Source organism: Chrysemys picta, chromosome 14, assembly GCF_011386835.1.
Source record: "Chrysemys picta bellii isolate R12L10 chromosome 14, ASM1138683v2, whole genome shotgun sequence".
Lineage (NCBI taxonomy): Eukaryota > Metazoa > Chordata > Testudines > Emydidae > Chrysemys > Chrysemys picta.
Window position 1 is genome coordinate 44,744,328 of NC_088804.1, and position 18,347 is coordinate 44,762,674.

The 18,347-nt window shown below is 64.7% G+C and overlaps 2 protein-coding genes across 4 annotated transcripts; both read right to left on the reverse strand.

Annotated features, from left to right (window-relative positions):
• Positions 1 to 651: 651 nt before the first annotated feature.
• Positions 652 to 9,165, reverse strand: LOC101947936 (haptoglobin-like). Of its 3 annotated transcripts, XM_065567428.1 has the most exons (7): positions 9,027 to 9,147; positions 6,389 to 6,576; positions 3,086 to 3,263; positions 2,721 to 2,806; positions 2,197 to 2,298; positions 1,791 to 1,865; positions 652 to 1,457 (listed from the first exon to the last, which is right to left on the reverse strand). In XM_065567428.1, the coding sequence occupies exons 3-7, from the start codon at positions 3,091 to 3,093 to the stop codon at positions 709 to 711; spliced, it is 1,020 nt and encodes a 339-aa protein (XP_065423500.1). In that variant the 5' UTR covers positions 3,094 to 3,263; positions 6,389 to 6,576; positions 9,027 to 9,147; the 3' UTR covers positions 652 to 708. The 3 variants fall into 3 exon arrangements, with proteins under 3 accessions (XP_065423500.1, XP_065423501.1, XP_065423502.1); XM_065567429.1 differs by lacking the exon at positions 6,389 to 6,576 and having other exon boundaries at positions 9,027 to 9,165; XM_065567430.1 differs by lacking the exons at positions 2,197 to 2,298; positions 6,389 to 6,576; positions 9,027 to 9,147 and having other exon boundaries at positions 3,086 to 3,229.
• Positions 9,166 to 9,981: 816 nt separating this feature from the next.
• On the reverse strand, positions 9,982 to 17,477 carry DHODH (dihydroorotate dehydrogenase (quinone)). Its single transcript, XM_065567427.1, has 9 exons — positions 17,320 to 17,477; positions 16,480 to 16,692; positions 15,799 to 15,998; positions 15,238 to 15,320; positions 14,320 to 14,507; positions 12,705 to 12,818; positions 12,052 to 12,205; positions 11,791 to 11,950; positions 9,982 to 11,405 (listed from the first exon to the last, which is right to left on the reverse strand). Exons 1-9 carry the CDS (start codon positions 17,335 to 17,337, stop codon positions 11,351 to 11,353), a joined length of 1,185 nt encoding a protein of 394 aa, XP_065423499.1. The 5' UTR covers positions 17,338 to 17,477; the 3' UTR covers positions 9,982 to 11,350.
• Between the last annotated feature and the right edge of the window lie 870 nt (positions 17,478 to 18,347).

An 18,347-nucleotide genomic window follows, 5' to 3' on the forward strand; every position in this document is an offset into this window, starting at 1 on the left:
CAAAGGGGGGGGGGGGCTGGGATGCCCTGGGACCCCAAGCTGGACCTAACTGAGGGGGGCCCTGTTGTCTGTGCCTGCAAGACCTGTCTTGGACTGTATTCCTGTCATCCAAATAAACCTTCTGCTTTACTGTCTGGCTGAGAGTCATGGTGAATCGCAGGAAGCCGGGGGTGCAGGGCCCTGAGTTCCCCAATACTCCGTGACACCCCCTTCCTGCCAGGGGGGCTCATGCCCCTCCAACGCCCTGCTGTGTGTGAGGCGCCCATGGAGCGGGCTCTCGCCCTGCTGACATAGCAGGTGCCGGTAGGGGGAACTGAACCCCCGCTACGCGTTTCACCGCAAGGCTCAGGAAGGAGTCTGGGTCAGTGTCGGGGGGGCCAGGCCTTGGAGTGCTGGGGGTAGGGACAGATGAACTCCCCAGAAGGGCACGGCCTGACTCTCCCCCGGGCGGCACCCACAGGCGCCAGGGGCTTGCCGTCTGGCACGCAGCCTTGGGAGGCAGGGGAAAGGGCAGGGCAGGGCAGAGAGCGGAGCAAGGGCAGGTGCTTCCCGCCCCGTGTCCTGCTGCAGGCTGGGAGGGGGCTGGTGCTGAATGCCCGGTGCCCAGGGAGCCCCCTCGGAACTGCTGAACAGAGGAGACATGGGCCGGTGTGAGGAGAGAGTTTTATTGCTCAGGGCTGTGTCCAGGGGCTGGGGCCCAGCCTGGGTTCAGGGTGCAGCCATGGTCTCCTTGATCCAGTCCAAGACACTGAGCACCCGCACATAGACGCCGTACTTGGCAGCCAGGCAGCTGCGGTCAAAGCTGAGGATCCCGGCCGCATACCAGGTGTCGTCCTCAGGGTCGTGGATGGCAAAGGCGCTGCCGGCGTCCCCAACGCAGGTGGACTCGCGCAGCTGGCTCATGCCAACGCAGAAGGTGTGGTTGTTCGGCAGTGGCTGCCAGGGGTGCGCCCGGTAGTACTCCTGACAGCTGTGGCTCTCGGCCACGGGCAGCAGGACGTACTTGAGGTGCTTTGGGTGCTCCATGAGGGTGTTCCAGCCCCAGCCAGAGACAAAGCCCACCCGCCCCACCTTTGCATAGTCCTGCTGGGCCAGGCAGATGGGCATCACGGCCTCCCCAACGGGCACCTTGTGCTTGAGCTTGAGCAGGGCCAGGTCCACAGCCCCCGGGAACGCAGGGTGCAGGACAATGCGCTCGACAGCCCCGGCGGGCGTCTCCCGGCCCAGAAAGAGCCGCAGGGTGGGGGCGATTTCTTCCAGCGTGCTGTTCTCGTTGTGGCCCAGGTAGAGGTTCCTGCCGGTCGTCAGCAGCCACTGGTCACTGATGAGCGTGGCCCCCGCGGTGTGGTTGTGGCGGCTCAGCAGCCGGCCCTGCCAGGGGAAGCTGTTCTCGGCTGCCATCATGCCCCCAATGATGCGCTGCACCTGTCTGGCCGGGTTCTTGGGCTTCCCACACACTGCAGAGGGCAGGGACCCAGTGTAAGCCGCCCCTTGGCCTGCAGAGCACAGCCCCCCCGACACCGCACCGCGCAGCTCCAACAAGCCATCTCCTTACCCAACCCAGCCCTGGGCCGGCCAGGGCCTGGTGCCACCATCCAGGGCTGGGTGTGTCACTGGCAGAGGGAACAGCACCCAGCCACGTGGCTGCCAGAGGGGCCGTGGCCTCTGCCTCGCTCTGCGGAAGCTCTGCTTCAGGGAATGCTGCCTGTGGGCAGCCGCAGCGCCATTGGGAGAGCAGGTGCCCCCTACCCCCACCCTAGTGCTCTGCCCCGCCCCCACCTCCCGCTCACCTGGTTCACAGATGGGCAGCGCCTCTCCAGCTGCTTCATTCACCCACACGTGCTGCTGGCTACATCGGTACAGGCCTGGGGGCCGGAAAACCGGAGTCAGTGCCAGCCGCCCCCAGGCAGGGCACACAGGCCTCTGTGCCCGTGCCAGCGGGGGGCAGGGCCCCAGGCATGTCCCCTTGGGGAGGCCATGTGTATCCCCCACGGGAGGGGGGCAGGGCCCCATGTGTATCCCCTGGGATGGGATGGGGAGGGCCCTGTGCGTATCCCCCACGGGGGCGGGGGGACAGATCCCAAGGTGTATTCCTCCGGGGTGGGGGGTAAGGCCCCATGTGTATCCCCCACGGGAGCGGGGGAGGGCCCCGTGCGTATCCGCTGGGGGGGCGAGCCCCCGGGGGGCATGTCTCACCGTCACCGCGGCTGCGCAGTTGGTAGTACGGGTCGCACTGGTAACGGGCCACATGCTCCACCTGCCCGTGCTCGATCCACCTGGGCACCGGGCAGCTCTGGCCTGGGGCACAGAGAGAACCCTTAGCGAAGCGCCCCCTGCTGGCGAGAGACAGTCCCACCCTTGCTCCCTGCTGGGCGCCCCCTCCCAAGGGCACCCTGCCCCCAGCCCCCTGCCAGGCCCCCTCCCTGCCCGAGGGCCCCCTGCCCCCAGCCCCCTGCCGGGCGCCCCCTCCCTGCCCAAGGGCCCCCAGCTCCCTGCCAGGCACCCCCTCCCTGCCCGAGGGCACCCTGCTCCCAGCCCCCTGCCGGGCGCCCTCTCCATGCCCAAGGGCCCCCTGCTCCCAGCCCCCTGCCGGGCGCCCCCTCCCTGCCCGAGGGCCCCCTGCCCCCAGATCCCTGCCAGGCCCCCTTCCTGCCCGAGGGCCCCCTGCCCCCAGCCCCCTGCCAGGCCCCCTCCCTGTCCGAGGGCCCCCTGCCCCCTACCGTTGCCGAGCTGGACTTCGTTGAGGCTGGTGTTGGGGGAGGCGAGGTCCCCCCAGAGCAGGCTGGCGACCAGCAGCACGGGCATCCTACAGGGAAAGGAGCCACCATGAGCAGCGAGACGACCCCTTGCCCCTCTGGTAGGACGCAGGACACTGACATCTCTGCCTAAGGAGCTGGGCCCTCAGCCCCACGCTCACAGCACTGAGGGCTTTGGGCACCACTGGGAGGTGAGCTTCCTCCCAGCAGTGTTGTGTAGGAGCAGCCAGCTCCCGTGGCATGGCACTGGGACGGCAGCCATTCCCCTCGGTGCCCGCCCAGTGCTCTGCAGCAGGGCCCCGGGAGCTGGGCCCCGGGCACACACTCACCACATCATCCTGGCGGGCTGTGCTCAGGCTGCGACTCCTGCTCCGGGTACGAGGCGCTGGCTGTGAGGGCTCCCTCCTCCTCTCTGCTTTTATCCTGGCCCGCCTGGCCGCGGCACCTGCTTTCTGTGCAGCCCGACCTTGCCGAGGTCAGTGACTTTCCCAGCAGCTGGTGTCTGGCCTGCGGGGTACAGGGAGCTGGGCACTTCCAGACTGCACGGCAAGGGGGGGATGGTGCCGGTGGCACGGAGCCCATGGTGCTGGCGGGGGGGAGCCGGGTGCTGGTGCCGGTGGCACGGATCCCATGGCGCTGGGGGTGGGGATCCGGGTGATGGTGCCGGTGGCACGGATCCCGTGGTGCTGGGGGGGCGGGAGCCGGGTGCTGGTGCTGGTGGCACGGATCCTGTGGCGTTGGCGGGGGGGAGCGGAGCCGGGTGCTGGTGCCGGTGGCACGGAGCCCATGTCACTGGAGGCGGGGGAGCCGGGTGCTGGTGGCACGGAGCCCGTGGCGCTGGCAGGGGGGGCGGAGCCGGGTGCTGGTGCCGGTGGCACGGAGCCCGTGGCGCTGAGGGGGGGAGCCGGGTGCTGGTGCTGGTGGCACGGAGCCCATGTCACTGTAGGGGGGGAGCCGGGTGATGGTGCTGGTGGCACGGAGCCCATGGCGCTGGGCAGGGGGGGTGGAGCCGGGTGCTGGTGCCGGTGGCACGGAGCCCATGTCACTGGTGGGAGGGGAGCCGGGTGCTGGTGCCGGTGGCACGGATCCCGTGGTGCTGGGGGGGAGCCGGGTGCTGGTGGAATGGATCCCGTGGCGTTGGCGAGGGGGGGCGGAGCCGGGTGCTGGTGCCGGTGGCACGGAGCCCATGTCACTGGGGGCGGGGAGCCGGGTGCTGGTGCCGGTGGCATGGGGCCCATGTCACTGGAGGGGGGGGAGCCAGGTGATGGTGCCGGTGGCATGGAGCCCATGGCATGGAGCCCATGGCGCTGGCGGGGGAGCTGGGCGCTGGGGGGGACATTACTCCAACAGCTGCGCCCTGGACGTGGGGCCTGCCGCTCTGCGGGGTGAGGGCAGCCTGGCTTCTCCTGCTTTTCCTGCGGGAAGTGAAGGACTTTCCCGTTCCCTGGCCCCTTCCCAGGCCTTGCTCCCCCCCCCCCCCCCGGCGCTTATCCACCCCCTCTGTCTGTCCCAGGTGTTTGCTCCCGCAGGCAGGGACACCCTGTGCCCAGAGTAACAGGAACTCCAGGGCCTGGCCATGGAGCAGCCCTGCCCCCACGCCTGCCAGGAACCCTGAGCCCGGCCCAGTGCTGACCTGCTCCCCTTCTCTGGCCAGCTGGAAGGGGCCACGCCTAGCCCCTTGGGTGGAGAGGGGAAAGCATAGGGGCTCGGGGGGCCAGGAGCAGAGGACAGTGTAGGGGAGGGGGCAAAGGACTGGGCAGTGTAGGGCAGGATGAGGGGAGAGGGCCCAGGGGTGCCCTGGGGTGTATATCCTGGGGCACTGGAGGGCTGAACTGGGGTGGGCCAAGGCCTGGGGGACGAGTGGGGGACACAGGGTAGTGTAAAGTGGGGCGGGTTGGGGCTGGCAGGTGGCACAGGGCAGTGCTGGGGGGTAGGGAGAAGCCGGGGGAGGGGGTGACGGGCTGGCAGGTGGCGCAGGGCAGTGCTGGGGGGATAGGGAGGAGCCGGAGGAGCGGGTGACGGGCTGGCAGGTGGCGCAGGGCAGTGCAGGGGGGTAGGGAGGAGCCGGGGGAGGGGGTGACGGGCTGGCAGGTGGCGCAGGGCAGTGCTGGGGGGGTAGGGAGGAGCCGGGGGAGGGGGGTGACGGGCTGGCAGGTGGCGCAGGGCAGTGCAGGGGGGTAGGGAGGAGCCAGGGGAGGGGGTGACGGGCTGGCAGGTGGCGCAGGGCAGTCCAGGGGGGTAGGGAGGAGCCGGAGGAGGGGGTGACGGGCTGGCAGGTGGCGCAGGGCAGTCCAGGGGGGTAGGGAGGAGCCGGGGGAGGGGGTGACGGGCTGGCAGGTGGCGCAGGGCAGTGCAGGGGGGATAGGGAGGAGCCGGGGGAGGGGGTGACGGGCTGGCAGGTGGCGCAGGGCAGTGCTGGGGGGATAGGGAGGAGCCGGGGGAGGGGGTGACGGGCTGGCAGGTGGCGCAGGGCAGTGCTGGGGGGTAGGGAGGAGCCGGGGGAGGGGGTGACGGGCTGGCAGGTGGCGCAGGGCAGTGCTGGGGGGAAGGGAGGAGCCGGGGGAGGGGGTGACGGGCTGGCAGGTGGCGCAGGGCAGTGCAGGGGGGTAGGGAGGAGCCGGAGGAGCGGGTGATGGGCTGGCAGGTGGTGCAGGGCAGTGCAGGGGGGTAGGGAGGAGCCGGGGAAGGGGTGACAGGCTGGCAGTGCCAGCCCTGCTGATAGGGTTCTCCGAAGAGAACAGGCCGTGCTGCGGCACAGCACCCTGGGGCTGGCAGGGGGCCACGCAGCCTGGGTCCCTGAGCCCTGCTTGGCACAAGCCTCCAGCCGCAGGATCCTGGCTGCCCACAGGGTCTGCCCCATGCAGCAGGGACCCAACGGGAGCCGTCCTTCTCCACCCCTTTCCTGTCCCCTTGGGGGGAACCAAGGGAGGCTGGGAGCTGCACACCCCCTGGCTTGACGTGCGTCCCGTTACAGTTTGGTTCGATGGCTCTCAGCACCCCACTGTACACATTGTTCCAGGCCCCCTGGGTGAGCTTGTCCCTCAGACCCACGGAAAACCAAAGGGGGACACGCTTCCCAGCCTCTCCCACATGAGATACCCCACCCAGAAATCGTGCACTGCTCCAAACGTGATCACGCACCCAGCTCTCCGCATAGCACCAATGCCCCCCACTGGTCCCCCATGCCCCGCTCCCCCCAACGTGACGGCACCCCCACCCCCCACTGGATCCCTCAAGCCCGGCTCCCCCCCAAGTGCCAGCACCCCCCACTGGTCCCCTCAACCATGGACTGCCAGGGAAGAGCCCCCCCCACCAAGCCCCCTGCACTGCTCCCCCTAACTCCCTCGCACCACCCAGGTGACCAGCTCTGACGGCCGGGGAGAGCCCCCCTGCTCAGGCCCCTGCAGTAAGGTTTTCATGCCAGCACTGGGAGCCACTGACCCACAGCCCAAGGCCAGGGCGTTGCAGGCTGGCCGGCTCCCAGGGAACACCGTGTTTCTGCTCCAAGGACTGGGTCAGCGAGTGAGCTGGTTGGGGCAGAGGGTCTCACTGCAGAGCGGGCCTGGGGGCCATGGAGGCCAGGACAGTGTGAGAGCAGGGAGGGCCCTGGAGCAGCAGCATAGACGTAGCACCTGTGAAGTCAGTGGCAGCAGGAGCCCTGGAGCCGAGGATGGGACCCCAATTCTCCCCGAGAGTTCGAGGACAGCAGGCCAGCGCTAGCTTCCACCGCCTGGCACTTGCAGGCCCAGCCCCTGTAGATGGTTGAGGGCTGGAGACTGCGAGCGGTTTGCCCAAGCAGAGAACAGTGCCAGAGAGAAATCTAGGGAAAGAGCAAGTCTTTAGAAGCCTGCAGGAGCTTTTCTGCTGGAGCCAGGAGGGGAGGCCCAAAGGCCAGGGAGTGGGCCTGGGGGGTCATTGGGCAGGGAGTTCACAAGACAGAAAAGGAGCCTACCAAAAAAATCAGGGGCGAGGTTTGTGCAGGACATGCAGGGGGCCTGGAGTCTCGCTGCTCCCTGGCAGCAGGCACGGCACTGACCCGAGCCAGGCACTCGGCGCCGTCGCTGGCAGCTTGGCTGGGGACAGTGGGTGGCTGCTGGGCACAAGAACTGCCTCAGAGCGTCACTGTTTTCCCCAAAGCCTGTCCCTGGCCCCGGTGACGAGTGGAGATCCCTGCCAGGGCTGGCCTCCTGCACCGGGCCTGGGGGAGCAGACAGGGCCTGATGGAGACTTGGGCCATACTCCAAAGCAGAGGGAGCCCCAGCTTGGCAGAATCTGGCGGCGTTTAGGAGGGTTCTGCAGACTCAGCCTCTCAGCTGTGCACACCTGCATGTCCCCCGGCCTGTGCCCAGCCTGAGCCCACAGGCCCCGAGTCACTCCCAGCTGTGCCCCTAGGACTACCCTGGGCCCAGCATCCCCTCTGCAGCACAGCACCCCCGGCACCCCCCGGGCACTGCGGCCGTGTCTCCCCAGATACTGGCACGGGAGGACTCTGCCTAGCTGGTGAGCACGGACCAGGGCCAGCTCTCTGGCACTGCCTGCTGCATGCACCCTATCTGAGTTCCACTAGCGTGCCCGGCCCACAGGCACGGCACGGCCCCTACTGATGCTCTTGGCTGGCAGCTGACGCTAGACACATTCGGACTGGAACCGCGGCGCACAGTCCTACCCGGGAGAGCAATGAACCCCTGGGCCAGTTCTCCAGCACTGGCCATTTTTAAAGGAAGCTGGGACATCGTTCTAGCCCCGCTGCAGGGGGTCAGACTCGACGATTACAATGGGCCCTTCCGGCTTGGAATCCATGAACACACCTGGCAGTTTCCACACAGCCTGTTTGCAACTCAAGCAGATGCTACATCCTGGGGTTGCCCCACAGGCTGCAGCGTCCAAGCCAGGAGCGGGGTCAGCGATGCCCGTACTGATATCACTGGAGCAGGCTCCCTATGGTGCCCTTCAGTGGGGTGTCTCCCAAAGGAGACAATTGGGATCGTTTCGTGCAGGGCGGCAGGAAAGAGGGACCCACATTCACCAGCGGGGCCACACTGGTAAATTGCAGAACATAAGAACCAGGGTACAGGCCATGAAATCAAAAGGCAACAAAACACTGACAGGAAATATGCTTTTACCCGGTGACAGTTAACCTGTGGAACTCACTGCCACAAGAAATCTGGGCCCCGGGCTCGGGAGGATTTAAGACAGGATTAGAGGTGTTTGTGGGAGAGAACATCCAGCATTACTTTCAACTGGTGAGAATGAGCCAGGCCGTAACCCTACTCCTGGCCTGAGGAATGGGCAGCTGATGGGATCAGACACCCCCTCCAGGTGCTCCCCTGGGACCACACCAGGGCTTTCCCTCCCCCTCCCCCACAGCAGCTGGCACCAGACCTGACCCCAGCAAGGCGCTGTACCAGGCCAGGCTCCCTGCAGAGCCCCAGCAACAGCAGGGGCGGCAGTGACACCCCTCTCCTCCAGCACAACAGGGCCCGGAACGAGCCCCTTACTCCCTCGCAGGGGTCACATCATGGCCAGACCCGGGGGCGGCGGGGGGGGGGAAAAGCAGCATGCCCTGATCAGAGCCCAGGCAGGGATGGACATGGGGCACCAGACAGCTGGACATGGGGGTGCTGACCCTGGACTGATAGACACAGTCCCCCATCTATGGTCTGTGACCTGGCCTGTTGGTCTGTCAGCCTCCAGCAGCAGTGGGGCTGGTCCCTGAAAGAGGCCTGTCTGTGCGGTGCAGCCCACACCCCACACCAGTGCGTGGCAGAGGGGGCAATGCCCCATGCCAGCACAGCTGGGTGGGCTGGGGCCAGTGCTGAAAGCAGCACGCAGTAGGCTGCCTTTAGCTCATGGAGACGTGCCCAGGGGCAGATAACAGCAAGGGGAGTGGGGACCCAACTCATGCCAGCATGGCACCCACTATTAAAACTCCCATTGACACCACAGCAGAGCCCCCCAGGGACAGAAGAGCCAGGAGGCTGACCAGTGCCAACTGGGAGGGCCTACCCGAGCTAAGCCACCCACCCTCCCAGCCACTGCCGGTGCCATCCTGCCCCTACTCTGGGCAGGGCTGAGTGCTACCAGAACTTGACAGATTCTACACAGGCCCTGAGACATCACCCCTACATGACACTCTGAACATGCTCCAGGACAGAGCCCCCTCCCCTCCTGCTGGGACAGCCAAAGCCTCCCCCTCGCCCCCATGCCTGACCCAGAGCAGAGCCCACCCCTCCCACCAGCAGGGGTCAGGCCCGCAGGAGCAATCCCTACCCAGCACATCGAGAGCTGCAGGAGACAGGACCAGAGCTGGGGTGAGAAGCCCAAGGGCTGGAGCTGCCACCAGGGATCCTCATCTGCCAGCAGCAACCTGAGCTCTTCCCTGCTGCCTTGGGCAGTGCAGCCTGCTTGCTTACCTCTCTCTCTTTTCTTAGGGTTTTAATGATTTGTTTTCTATAATAGGCATTTATTAAAGTAGTTTGGCTGTAACGCAAGGGACGTACAGGCCACAGCCTGCATGTTGAGCTAAGACGAAGTTAGCATACATACGTCTGGGACCTTTCACCTAGATAAATAGTAATAAGTTAAAGCACAAGGTCCATACATGGCTGCAACCTTTAACAGATAAAGAATGTGTTGAAGGAGGTTGGCAGAGGAGCTAAACAGGTGCACTGCAAGGAAAGAACCAAAATAACTGGGAGGGCAAAAATAACAAATGTAAAAATAATCTAATGTCATTAATATGTACAAACATACCAGCCTGTGGAGTAATTTACCCCAACACTTCGCTGGGTAAGAAAACTAGGTTTACAGAGAGAAGAAAGGCTCAAGCACCCATGCCCTATAAAAGGGGGTAAACCCACCATGCCAAGGAAGTGTCTAGGCTTCTAAGCTTCTACGTTTTTTCTGAGCTTGCTTTCTAAATTTTCTAAGCTCCAAACTTCTTCGTTCTTTGTTTTAAGTCAGTCTATTCGTCTGTAAGTTCTTAATGTCAAGTTTGAAATCCGTTAGTTCAGTAAAACTCTAAGTTAGAAGAAGCTAGAGCTAAGAGTTACTGAAGCTAAGCTCTGCACCTCCCATTCAAGAATTAAGAAACCTGAACCTAAACTCTCTTAGCCCGTCAGTCTCTTACCACCAGGTTATTAAGAAAAGGTGTAAGTATATTAATCAAAAGCTTGAGAGTATATAATACCATATGTATCTTAAATAATTAGAATTACAAATGCAGTACTATTAAACCATTTAATTACCATTATAATTCCATTTATCTCAATAGAAGTCTTGAAGACTATATTTGTCTCAGTATAAGTATCTTGTCATACCCCCGAGGGTCCTTTGCACTGATTTTGAAACAAAAACCCTATTATCTTCTAATCAGATTAACTGGCAAACCTATAACCAGTATTAGCCAAATTAATAATATTAACCTCCTAAAAATCAGACAAGAGCAGGGCACTAGGCCCCCTGCCTGCAGCTGGCAACAGCTGAGTAGAGCCCAGCCCAGCCCCTCCCCCTACACCCCAGGCAGCTCCTCAGCCAAGCTACCCTGCTCCAGTGACAGCTGCACAGCCCCACGAGCTGCCAGCACCCTGCCCCTCCCCGAGAGCGCCCAGGGCTGGGGGGGCTGTAGGGCTAAGGGAATCCTGAACCACTGCTCCAGCCCCCGGGCTGCTGCGGACGAGAGCCACAAGCCTCCCCCCCCGCCCCAAAAAAACAAAAAAAAACAAAAGGGACACGAGACTGAACGAGCAGCAAGTTTACTGACAATCCAGTGAGAAGCCAGGCCCAGGAATGGCCCCTCCGACCCCAGTCTCCTTCAGATACAGCCCCCAGCCAGCCAGTCCCGGGGAGCAGCACAGACAGCTATGGCCAGGGAGGTGAAGGCCAAGCCAGCGCTCAGGCAGGGCCCTGCAGGCCAGCGAGGGCTGGGCTGGGGCAGCGGCGCACAGCAGGGCTGCCAGTGACGCTGCTCAGGGCACTGCCTGGCCCAGCTGGCTCCATGAAGAGCATGGCCAGGGCCGCGTCAGGCTCAAGGCCTTGTGCACCCACATGGGGGGTGGGGGGAGGCGAGCCCCTTCGCAGGCAAATCGCGAAGACTTCCCAGCTGGAGAAGGGGGGCAGGGACTTGGCACCACCCCAGCAGCGGGCCAGGCCTCGTGCCACCAGAGCATGCATCACAGCTTCATAGGGCAGGGACCCCGACCTGCAGCTGCTCAGGATTGGCAAGGATCAGCCCGGCCCCACACTGCCAGCACTGCTCAGCAGACATCTGGGAAGAGCTCCCCTGCCCAGGCCTTGCTCAGGTCCCTCCATGCAGGGCAGCTGGGAGCCTTCCCCACATGCCCAGGGCACCACTGGCACAGAGACCACAAGCTCACCATGACCCCGTTAGCCCACTCAGGGGTCTCTGTACATCACGAGACACACACCCCCCTCCCCCCCCCACACACATTCTACACAGGGGATGACTCAGTCCAAAGACCAGATTGGCTCACACCCAAGAGGTACCAAGCCCTGTTCCCAGGGTGCTGCAGCTTCTCCAGGCTGGGGCATCCGGGGGCAGCGCAGAGAGCCCCATTCACAGCATCACACGCCCGTCAGCACCGATGATCTGCTCCAACAGCTTCTGTGACACTCTGAAACCCCTGCTCCCTAAGCCGAGAACAAAACAGCGGTGAGCACTTCCACAAGGCCCAGCCCAGCGCTCCCACCCCCAGTCCAGGAACAGGTCCTCCCTATGCTCTGGTCTCTGTCCTGCGCGAAGCCCAGCACAGAGAATAGCTCCGCTTGCAGCACAAGCCTGCTGGACCCGTGGGTCACAGCTCGCAGCATCCCAAAGCATGGGGCTGCAGGACGTTGCCCATGGCAGCAGCCAGCGAGAGCCCTCACCAGGCCTGGTGCTTGTCGGCCTGAGGCCTTTCAGAGCCAGCAGCTCCCACACCACTGGGGACACTGAGGCACGGAGCCATGGGTGTGACGGAGGCCCACCTCCTCGTACACAGAGCACTGCTGGGGAGCAGCCCAGCCCCTCACTCACCTCAGCAGCACCTCCAGTTCCCGTTTCACCACCCCCACCACAGGGGGCCCCTGGTAGGTGAGCGCCGTGTACATCTGCACCAGGGAGGCCCCGGCCCGGATCTTCTCCAGTGCGTCCTGCCCGCTGCTCACCCCGCCCACGCCAATGATGGGCACCTTCCCTAGGAGCAAGGAGGGGCATTAGAGGCGGATGGAGCCCTGGCCTGGGGTGGGCGGAGTGCCTGGCACGGCTCTGCCCGGTGGGGCGGCAGCACCGTGTTACCTTGGGTGAGGGCGTACATCTCGCTGACCGTCTGCGTGGAGAGTGCTCGCAGGGGCCGCCCGCTGAGGCCACCAGGCTCCGCGCGCAGGGTGCCCCGCAGGCTGCTGGGACGGCTGGTGGTGGTGTTGGTGACGACCAGCCCATCCACACCTAGCTGAGACACCAAGGGCACATGATGGCAGCAGAGCTCCAGGCCCCCTGCCGCCCTCCTGGGGGCACCAGAGCTAGGGGGGAGTGAGCAGCAGAAGCCTGCTAGCGACTGGCTGCCCAAGCAGCCTGGCACAGCAGCCACCCCCGGCAGCCAGAGCCAGCGGCTCCTGGCGGGGGCTGGGGAGAGCCTGCCCCTGGGTGCAGCCGGTCAGGATTGACACACGGCCCCATTGATCTCCCGCCCTCTGGCCAAAGCCATTGGACTGCAGCCTGCTCCGTGCCCCAAGCTGGAGCTCCTGGCTGGGACGCCCTCCCCCTTGTTCAGCCTGCACTTCTCCTGTCCCAGCCCCTTTCCCCTAGGGCCGCCCCGGCGCTACCACCTCCTCCCTTCCCTTCCCTCCCCGCCCCTCTTCCCTGAGCTGCCGAGTCTGCCCTCCTTCCTTGGGTACTGCGAGGCCTACACTGGAGCAGCGGGAGCCTCCCCAGAGCTACCTGCCCCCCACCTCGGTCACCACACTGGCTATGTCCTGCTTGTCCTGGGCAGTCAGGTCAGGGGCAATCTTCACCAGCACAGCCGGCTTGCGCTCACACCTCAGGGCATCCCTCTCCTCCAGCACCTGCAGGGACACCAAGGCCAGGAGCTGCTGCAGCGAGCGACATGCCAAGGGGGACACCCACAGAGCCCCAGCAGCCAGCCTCCCACACTGGTGTTACGAAGGCCTGACGAGCCAGGTGGGGTGGCAAGGTCAGCGCCCAGGGAAGAAACGGAGGGGGTATGTCAGAGCAGCACAGAGAGGTCTCTGGGGAGCAGGGGCCCCCCCAGAACGATCCCAAAGGCACAGTCGGAATGGGGGCAGGGCAGAGATACAGACAGTGCTGCTGCCTAAGGCTCAGCAAGGAGGAAGCACAAGGGAGCAGAGTGTGGCCAGCTCACAGCTGGTTTGCGGGGGGGTGGGGGGGAGGGAAGGAGGGAAGCCTGGCATGAATCCCCTCCCTGGGGCCAAAGCACAGCCCCCCATGCCTTCCAAAGCGAGACACCCAGCCCCCCACTGAGTCCCAGCTTCCTGTCCATCTGCTGCTTTGCAGGGTTCCCCACCTCCCCCCTCGTCCCAGAAAACAGCCACCTCTAGGGTTACCATACGTCCGTTTTTTCCCGGACATGTCCAGCTTTTTGAGGAATTGCCAAAAAGCTGAACCTGTCCAGGAAAATGCCGGCCGGGCACATCCCCTCCTGCGGCTGCTGTGCTCCTCCCCTGACTCTTCGGCTCTGTTTAAAGCCGAGCTGCCCGAGCGCTACCTGCTTCGGGCAGCCCCCTTGCCTCCGGACCCTGCACCGCTGGCCGGGCACTTCCCCTCCCTGTCTCCGGCGGCGCAGGGTCCGGAGGCATGGGGGCTGCCTGAAGCCGGTAGCGCTCGGGCAGCTCGGCTCTTAAACAGAGCCAAAGAGTCAGGGGAGGAGCAGAGCAGCCGGAACCCGGGAGGGGAAGTGCCCGGCTGGGGGCGCAGGGTCCGGAGGCAAGGGGGCTGCCCGAAGCCCGAGCGCTACCGGCTTCATGGTTTGCCGGGCAGCCTCCAGACCCTGCGCCCCCGGCTGGGCGCTTCCCCTCCCGGGCTCCAGCTGCGCTGGGGAAGCGCCGGCCGGGGGCACAGGGTCTGGGGCTGCCCGGCAAACCGTGAAGCCGGTAGCGCTTGGGCAGCCCTTTTCGCGTAGCTGGGAGGGAGGAGGGGGAGTTAGGGCGGGGACTTTGGGGAAGGGGCGGGGAACGGGCAGAGTTAGAGCAGGGAAGGGGCGGAGCCGGGGTGGGAAAGGAGCGGGGCCAGGGCCCTGTGGAGTGTCCTCTTTTTTTATTTTTTAAATATGGTAGCCCTAGCCACCTCTGGCTCAGACAAGCGCTGCAAGAAAGGGCTGGCAGCCAGGCAGCGCCAGCCGGAGCAGCGAGGGGAGAACCTGTCCCCGTCATACTGCACCGAGAAACACTGGGGTAGCTTCCACAGGCTGGCCTGGGACAGTTGTGTCTGACGAAGTGGGTATTCACCCACAAGAGCTCCTGCTCCAATACGTCTGTTAGTCTGTAAGGTGCCACAGGACTCTGAGTCTGGCCTGGGACAGTTACCCACCTTGGCCAGCAGGCGGCGCAGCTCGGCTTTGCCCTGCAGGTCCCGCAGCCCCGGCGTGTTTGGACTGGACACGTTCACCACCAGGTAGTCGGCCAGCGGGCCCAGCGTCCGGACCCCATCCACGTAATCTGGCGCAGCATCTGCCGAGCCCTTGTTCTTACCCAGGTTTATTCCGAGGGGCATCCCAGCTGGAACACACGTGTCCCACTCAGAGAGGCAGGAGGGCCGGCCTTATCACCTGTCCGCAACCCCAACCAGGCCACCCAAGAGACGGCACCAGGGCTGGAAGTATGGGCCCTACTAGCTGCTGCTGGACCAAACCCTGGATGCGCCAGGCCCAGCCGGGCGCCAGCTACGCGGCTGTGCCGGGCCAGGTTAGACAGAGTCCAAACGCTGGCAGCTGCTCTGCACCGATGCCAGCACCATGGCTAGCCGAGGGTGGCCGTGCTGGTGCCAGACCAACGGCAGAGAATTCCCTGCACTCACCAGACCCACAGCACTACCCCATCCCTGATGCACAGGGGTCCCAGCGCCCACCCCCTGCTGGAGAGCGCAGGAATTGCTGTAGGAGGTCACACCCCCACACATTGGGCTACCCAGGGTCCCCATCCCCCTCCAAAAGCAGGTAGTAGTGGCCAGTGCTGAAGGCGTGAGACTCTCCAGATGGGCAGTTACGGAGTGGCCTGCTATGAAATGGCAAAGCTCTCCCGAGCCATGGCCTGTTGGCTCATGCCCTGAAGCAGGGGCAGCCACCACCCTTATGGCCTTCCTCGTTATCCCAACATCAATACTCTTCTGAATCCCATCACGCCCTCAGCGCTATCCTGTGACAGTGAGTTCCACAGGCTAACAACTGACTGCTATAGCACTCTCCCTTGTAACCTGGTTAAGGATCTTCATGACAGCAAGGAGCTTTACCTTCCGTGAGCTGGAGCTGTGCTCCCTGCCGGGCCCGAAGCCTACGCTCCACGGCGGCATGTCCATGGCTGTTAAAGCCGTATCTGCACAGGAACAAGGAGAGGTGTCAGCGAGCAGCACAGAGCTGGGCTAGAATCGCTCCCACCCAGGAACAATATGCCAGGGAAGGGAGGTCCTCGGTCTCCCTGTGGGATGCAGGGGGCTGCTGGCTGCCACACCTCGGGCCACAAGACACTTACCTAGAGGGGGAAGCTGCATCTCCAAGCCCTCCATTGCTCAGCCCAGCAAGAGATACAGGATGGAAACAGATGCCTCTGCTCACTGCCCCCACAGGCCACCAGCCCCTCCCACCTTGCCCACAGCCAAGGCCCACCGGCTTGTCTGACTCCCAACCCCTACCCAACCAGTCCCCTCCCAGCCTTGACTCTAGCCTTACTGGCTCTTTTGCTGCAGGTCAATGGTGGTGGGGAAGGGAGAAAATGACCCCCGGGCAGCACTTAGAGGCAAACATGGGATTCCCCTCCCTCCCCCCTGTGACAGCAGCCTCTGACCCCAGCCTACCTGTTAATGACAGCCTGGTCCTCTGGCAGCCGGAAGACCCGAGGTTTGGGGTTCCCTTCCTGAGGCTGTGGGGTGACACTCCCCACTTCCACAAAGCCAAATCCCAGCTTGGCGAGCCCGTCCACGGCTTCCCCGTGCTTGTCAAAGCCGGCCGCCAGGCCCACTGGGTTCCGGAACCTCCGTCCCAGGACGCACACCTCCTGGGAGAGCAAGTGAGGCCTCGTGACCCCCCACACAGCACACAGTGACTGGCCCGGGGCCCGGCTGAGGGCCAGTCATGAGAGCAGCCCCAATAGGTTATTGGGCGTGTGTGTGGGGGAACCATCCACAGCCCGCATGAGAACATGGGTCCCTCGCTCACTTTGTCTAGCCCGACCTCCCACAGGCTGCCAGGGCCCTTCCCCACACTCAGCAGGGGCAGAGCCCCACAACAGCCAGCCCCCTCCCCCACAGAGACTGGCTCCGGCTCCAGCCCCCAGGGGTGCAGCTGGCACAGCAGGGGCAGCTCAGCTCCCAGGGACATCACCTTCCCCAGGGCCACTGGGGCATCCCACCAGCTCCGACGTGGGGTGGGTTCCGGGGCCAGGCGCACACCCCACATATCCCACCCACCGAGCGTCAGGGCCGCCCCGCAGGGGGGCTCAGCCCGTGCAGATCATGTCCCCACGGGAGGGGACGCACCAGCATGGCCGAGTCGCGCTGGGCCACGCGGGGCAGGACCCCCAGGCTGAGCAGGCGGATGGCGAGCACGTGGGCGGTCTCGGGCCCCAGCAACCGCTGCAGCCCCGGCATCAGACGCTCGGCGTAGAACCGCTCCTCACCCACGGCCACCAGGTACGAGGCGCAGAGAAGGCCGCCCCCGCCCAGCACCGCCACGGCCTCCCGGAGACGCTGCTGCAAAGCGAGAGCTGCCAGTTACCTTCCGCTAGAGTGCCCCCCTCCCCCACTTTCCTCTCCCCCAGAGTGCCCCCTTCCCCCCAGAGTGCTCCCTCCCCCCTTTCCTCTCCCCCAGAGTGCCCCCTTCCCCCCAGAGTGCTCCCTCCCCCCCTTTCCTCTCCCCCAGAGTGCCCCCTTCCCCCCAGAGTGCTCCCTCCCCCCCTTTCCTCTCCCCCAGAGTGCCCCCTTCCCCCCAGAGTGCTCCCTCCCCCCCACCTCTCCCCCAGAGTGCCCCCTCCCCCCCAGAGTGCTCCCTCCCCTTTCTCCCCCCTTTCCCCCCTCCCCCCAGAGTGCCCCCTCTCCCCCTCCTTTCCCCCCAGAGTGCCCCCTCCCCTCCCCTTCCCCCCCCCCAGAGTGCCCCCTCCCCTCTCCCCCCCCAGAGTGCCCCCTCTCCCCCCCTTTCCCCCCTCCCCCCCAGAGTGCCCCCTCTCCCCCCCAGAGTGCCCCCTCCCCTTTCCCCCCCCGAGTGCCCCCCTCCCCCCCAGAGTGCTCCCTCTCCCCCCCAGAGTGCCCCCTTTCCCCCCTCCCCCGAGTGCTCCCTCTCCCCCCCAGAGTGCCCCCCCCCGGAGCGCCCCCGCTCCTCACCCGCAGCGGCGGCGCCATCCCGCCCGCGGACACACACACAGGGCACGAGACCGCCGGCACTTCCGGAGCCCGCTGATAGGCTGAGGGCCCAGCCAATCGCGGCCGAGACCAGGGGCGGGGCCCCGCCTCGACAGAGCCTGTGAGCCTTGTGATAGAACCCAGGCGTCCGGGCCCCGCCCCCTCCCCACCAGACCCCGCCCCCTCCCAGAGACGGAATAGAACCCAGGCGTCCGGGCCCCGCCCACTAACCCAGACCCCGCCCCCTCCCAGAGCCAAGACAGAACCCAGGTGTCCTGGCCCCGCCCACTAACCCAGACCCCGCCCCCTCTCAGAGCCGGGACAGAACCCAGGTGTCCTGGCCCCGCCCACTAACCCAGACCCCGCCCCCTCTCAGAGCCGGGACAGAACCCAGGCATCTGGGCCTTCATCACAGGGTTCGGCATGTGCATTTTCGGAAGGGGAGCTGAGTGCCTGGCTCCGACAGCGTCTCCTTGTGCCCTTGGCTCCCTGCTCTGTCCCTCTGGCCTGTGTCTCTTACAGAGGTTGTAAGCGCCCCGGGGCAGGGCCTGTCCTGGTTCTGTGTCTGCACAGCGCTTGGCCCAGTGGGGTCCTGCTTAGGGTGACCAGATGTCCCGATTTTTGGATCTTTTTCTTATACAGGCTCCTATTACCCCCCACCCCCGTCCTGATTTTTCACATTTGCTGTCTGGTCACCCTAGTCCTCCTGCTCCATGCCTGGTGCCCTCGCTGCTGCGAGAATACAGATAATACTAATCGGCACGCCCCATAGCAGCCCCCCATGCCAAGCGATGCAGCGCACTCCTGGGCTCAGCTGGTTCATTTCTTCACTAAAAACCTCTGGATGAGAAGTTTCAGAGTAGCAGCCGTGTTAGTCTGTATCCGCAAAAAGAAGAACAGGAGTACTTGTGGCACCGTAGAGACTAACAAATTTATTAGAGCATAAGCTTTTGTGGACTACAGCCCACTTCTTCGGATGCATAAATTTGTTAGTCTCTAAGGTGCCACAA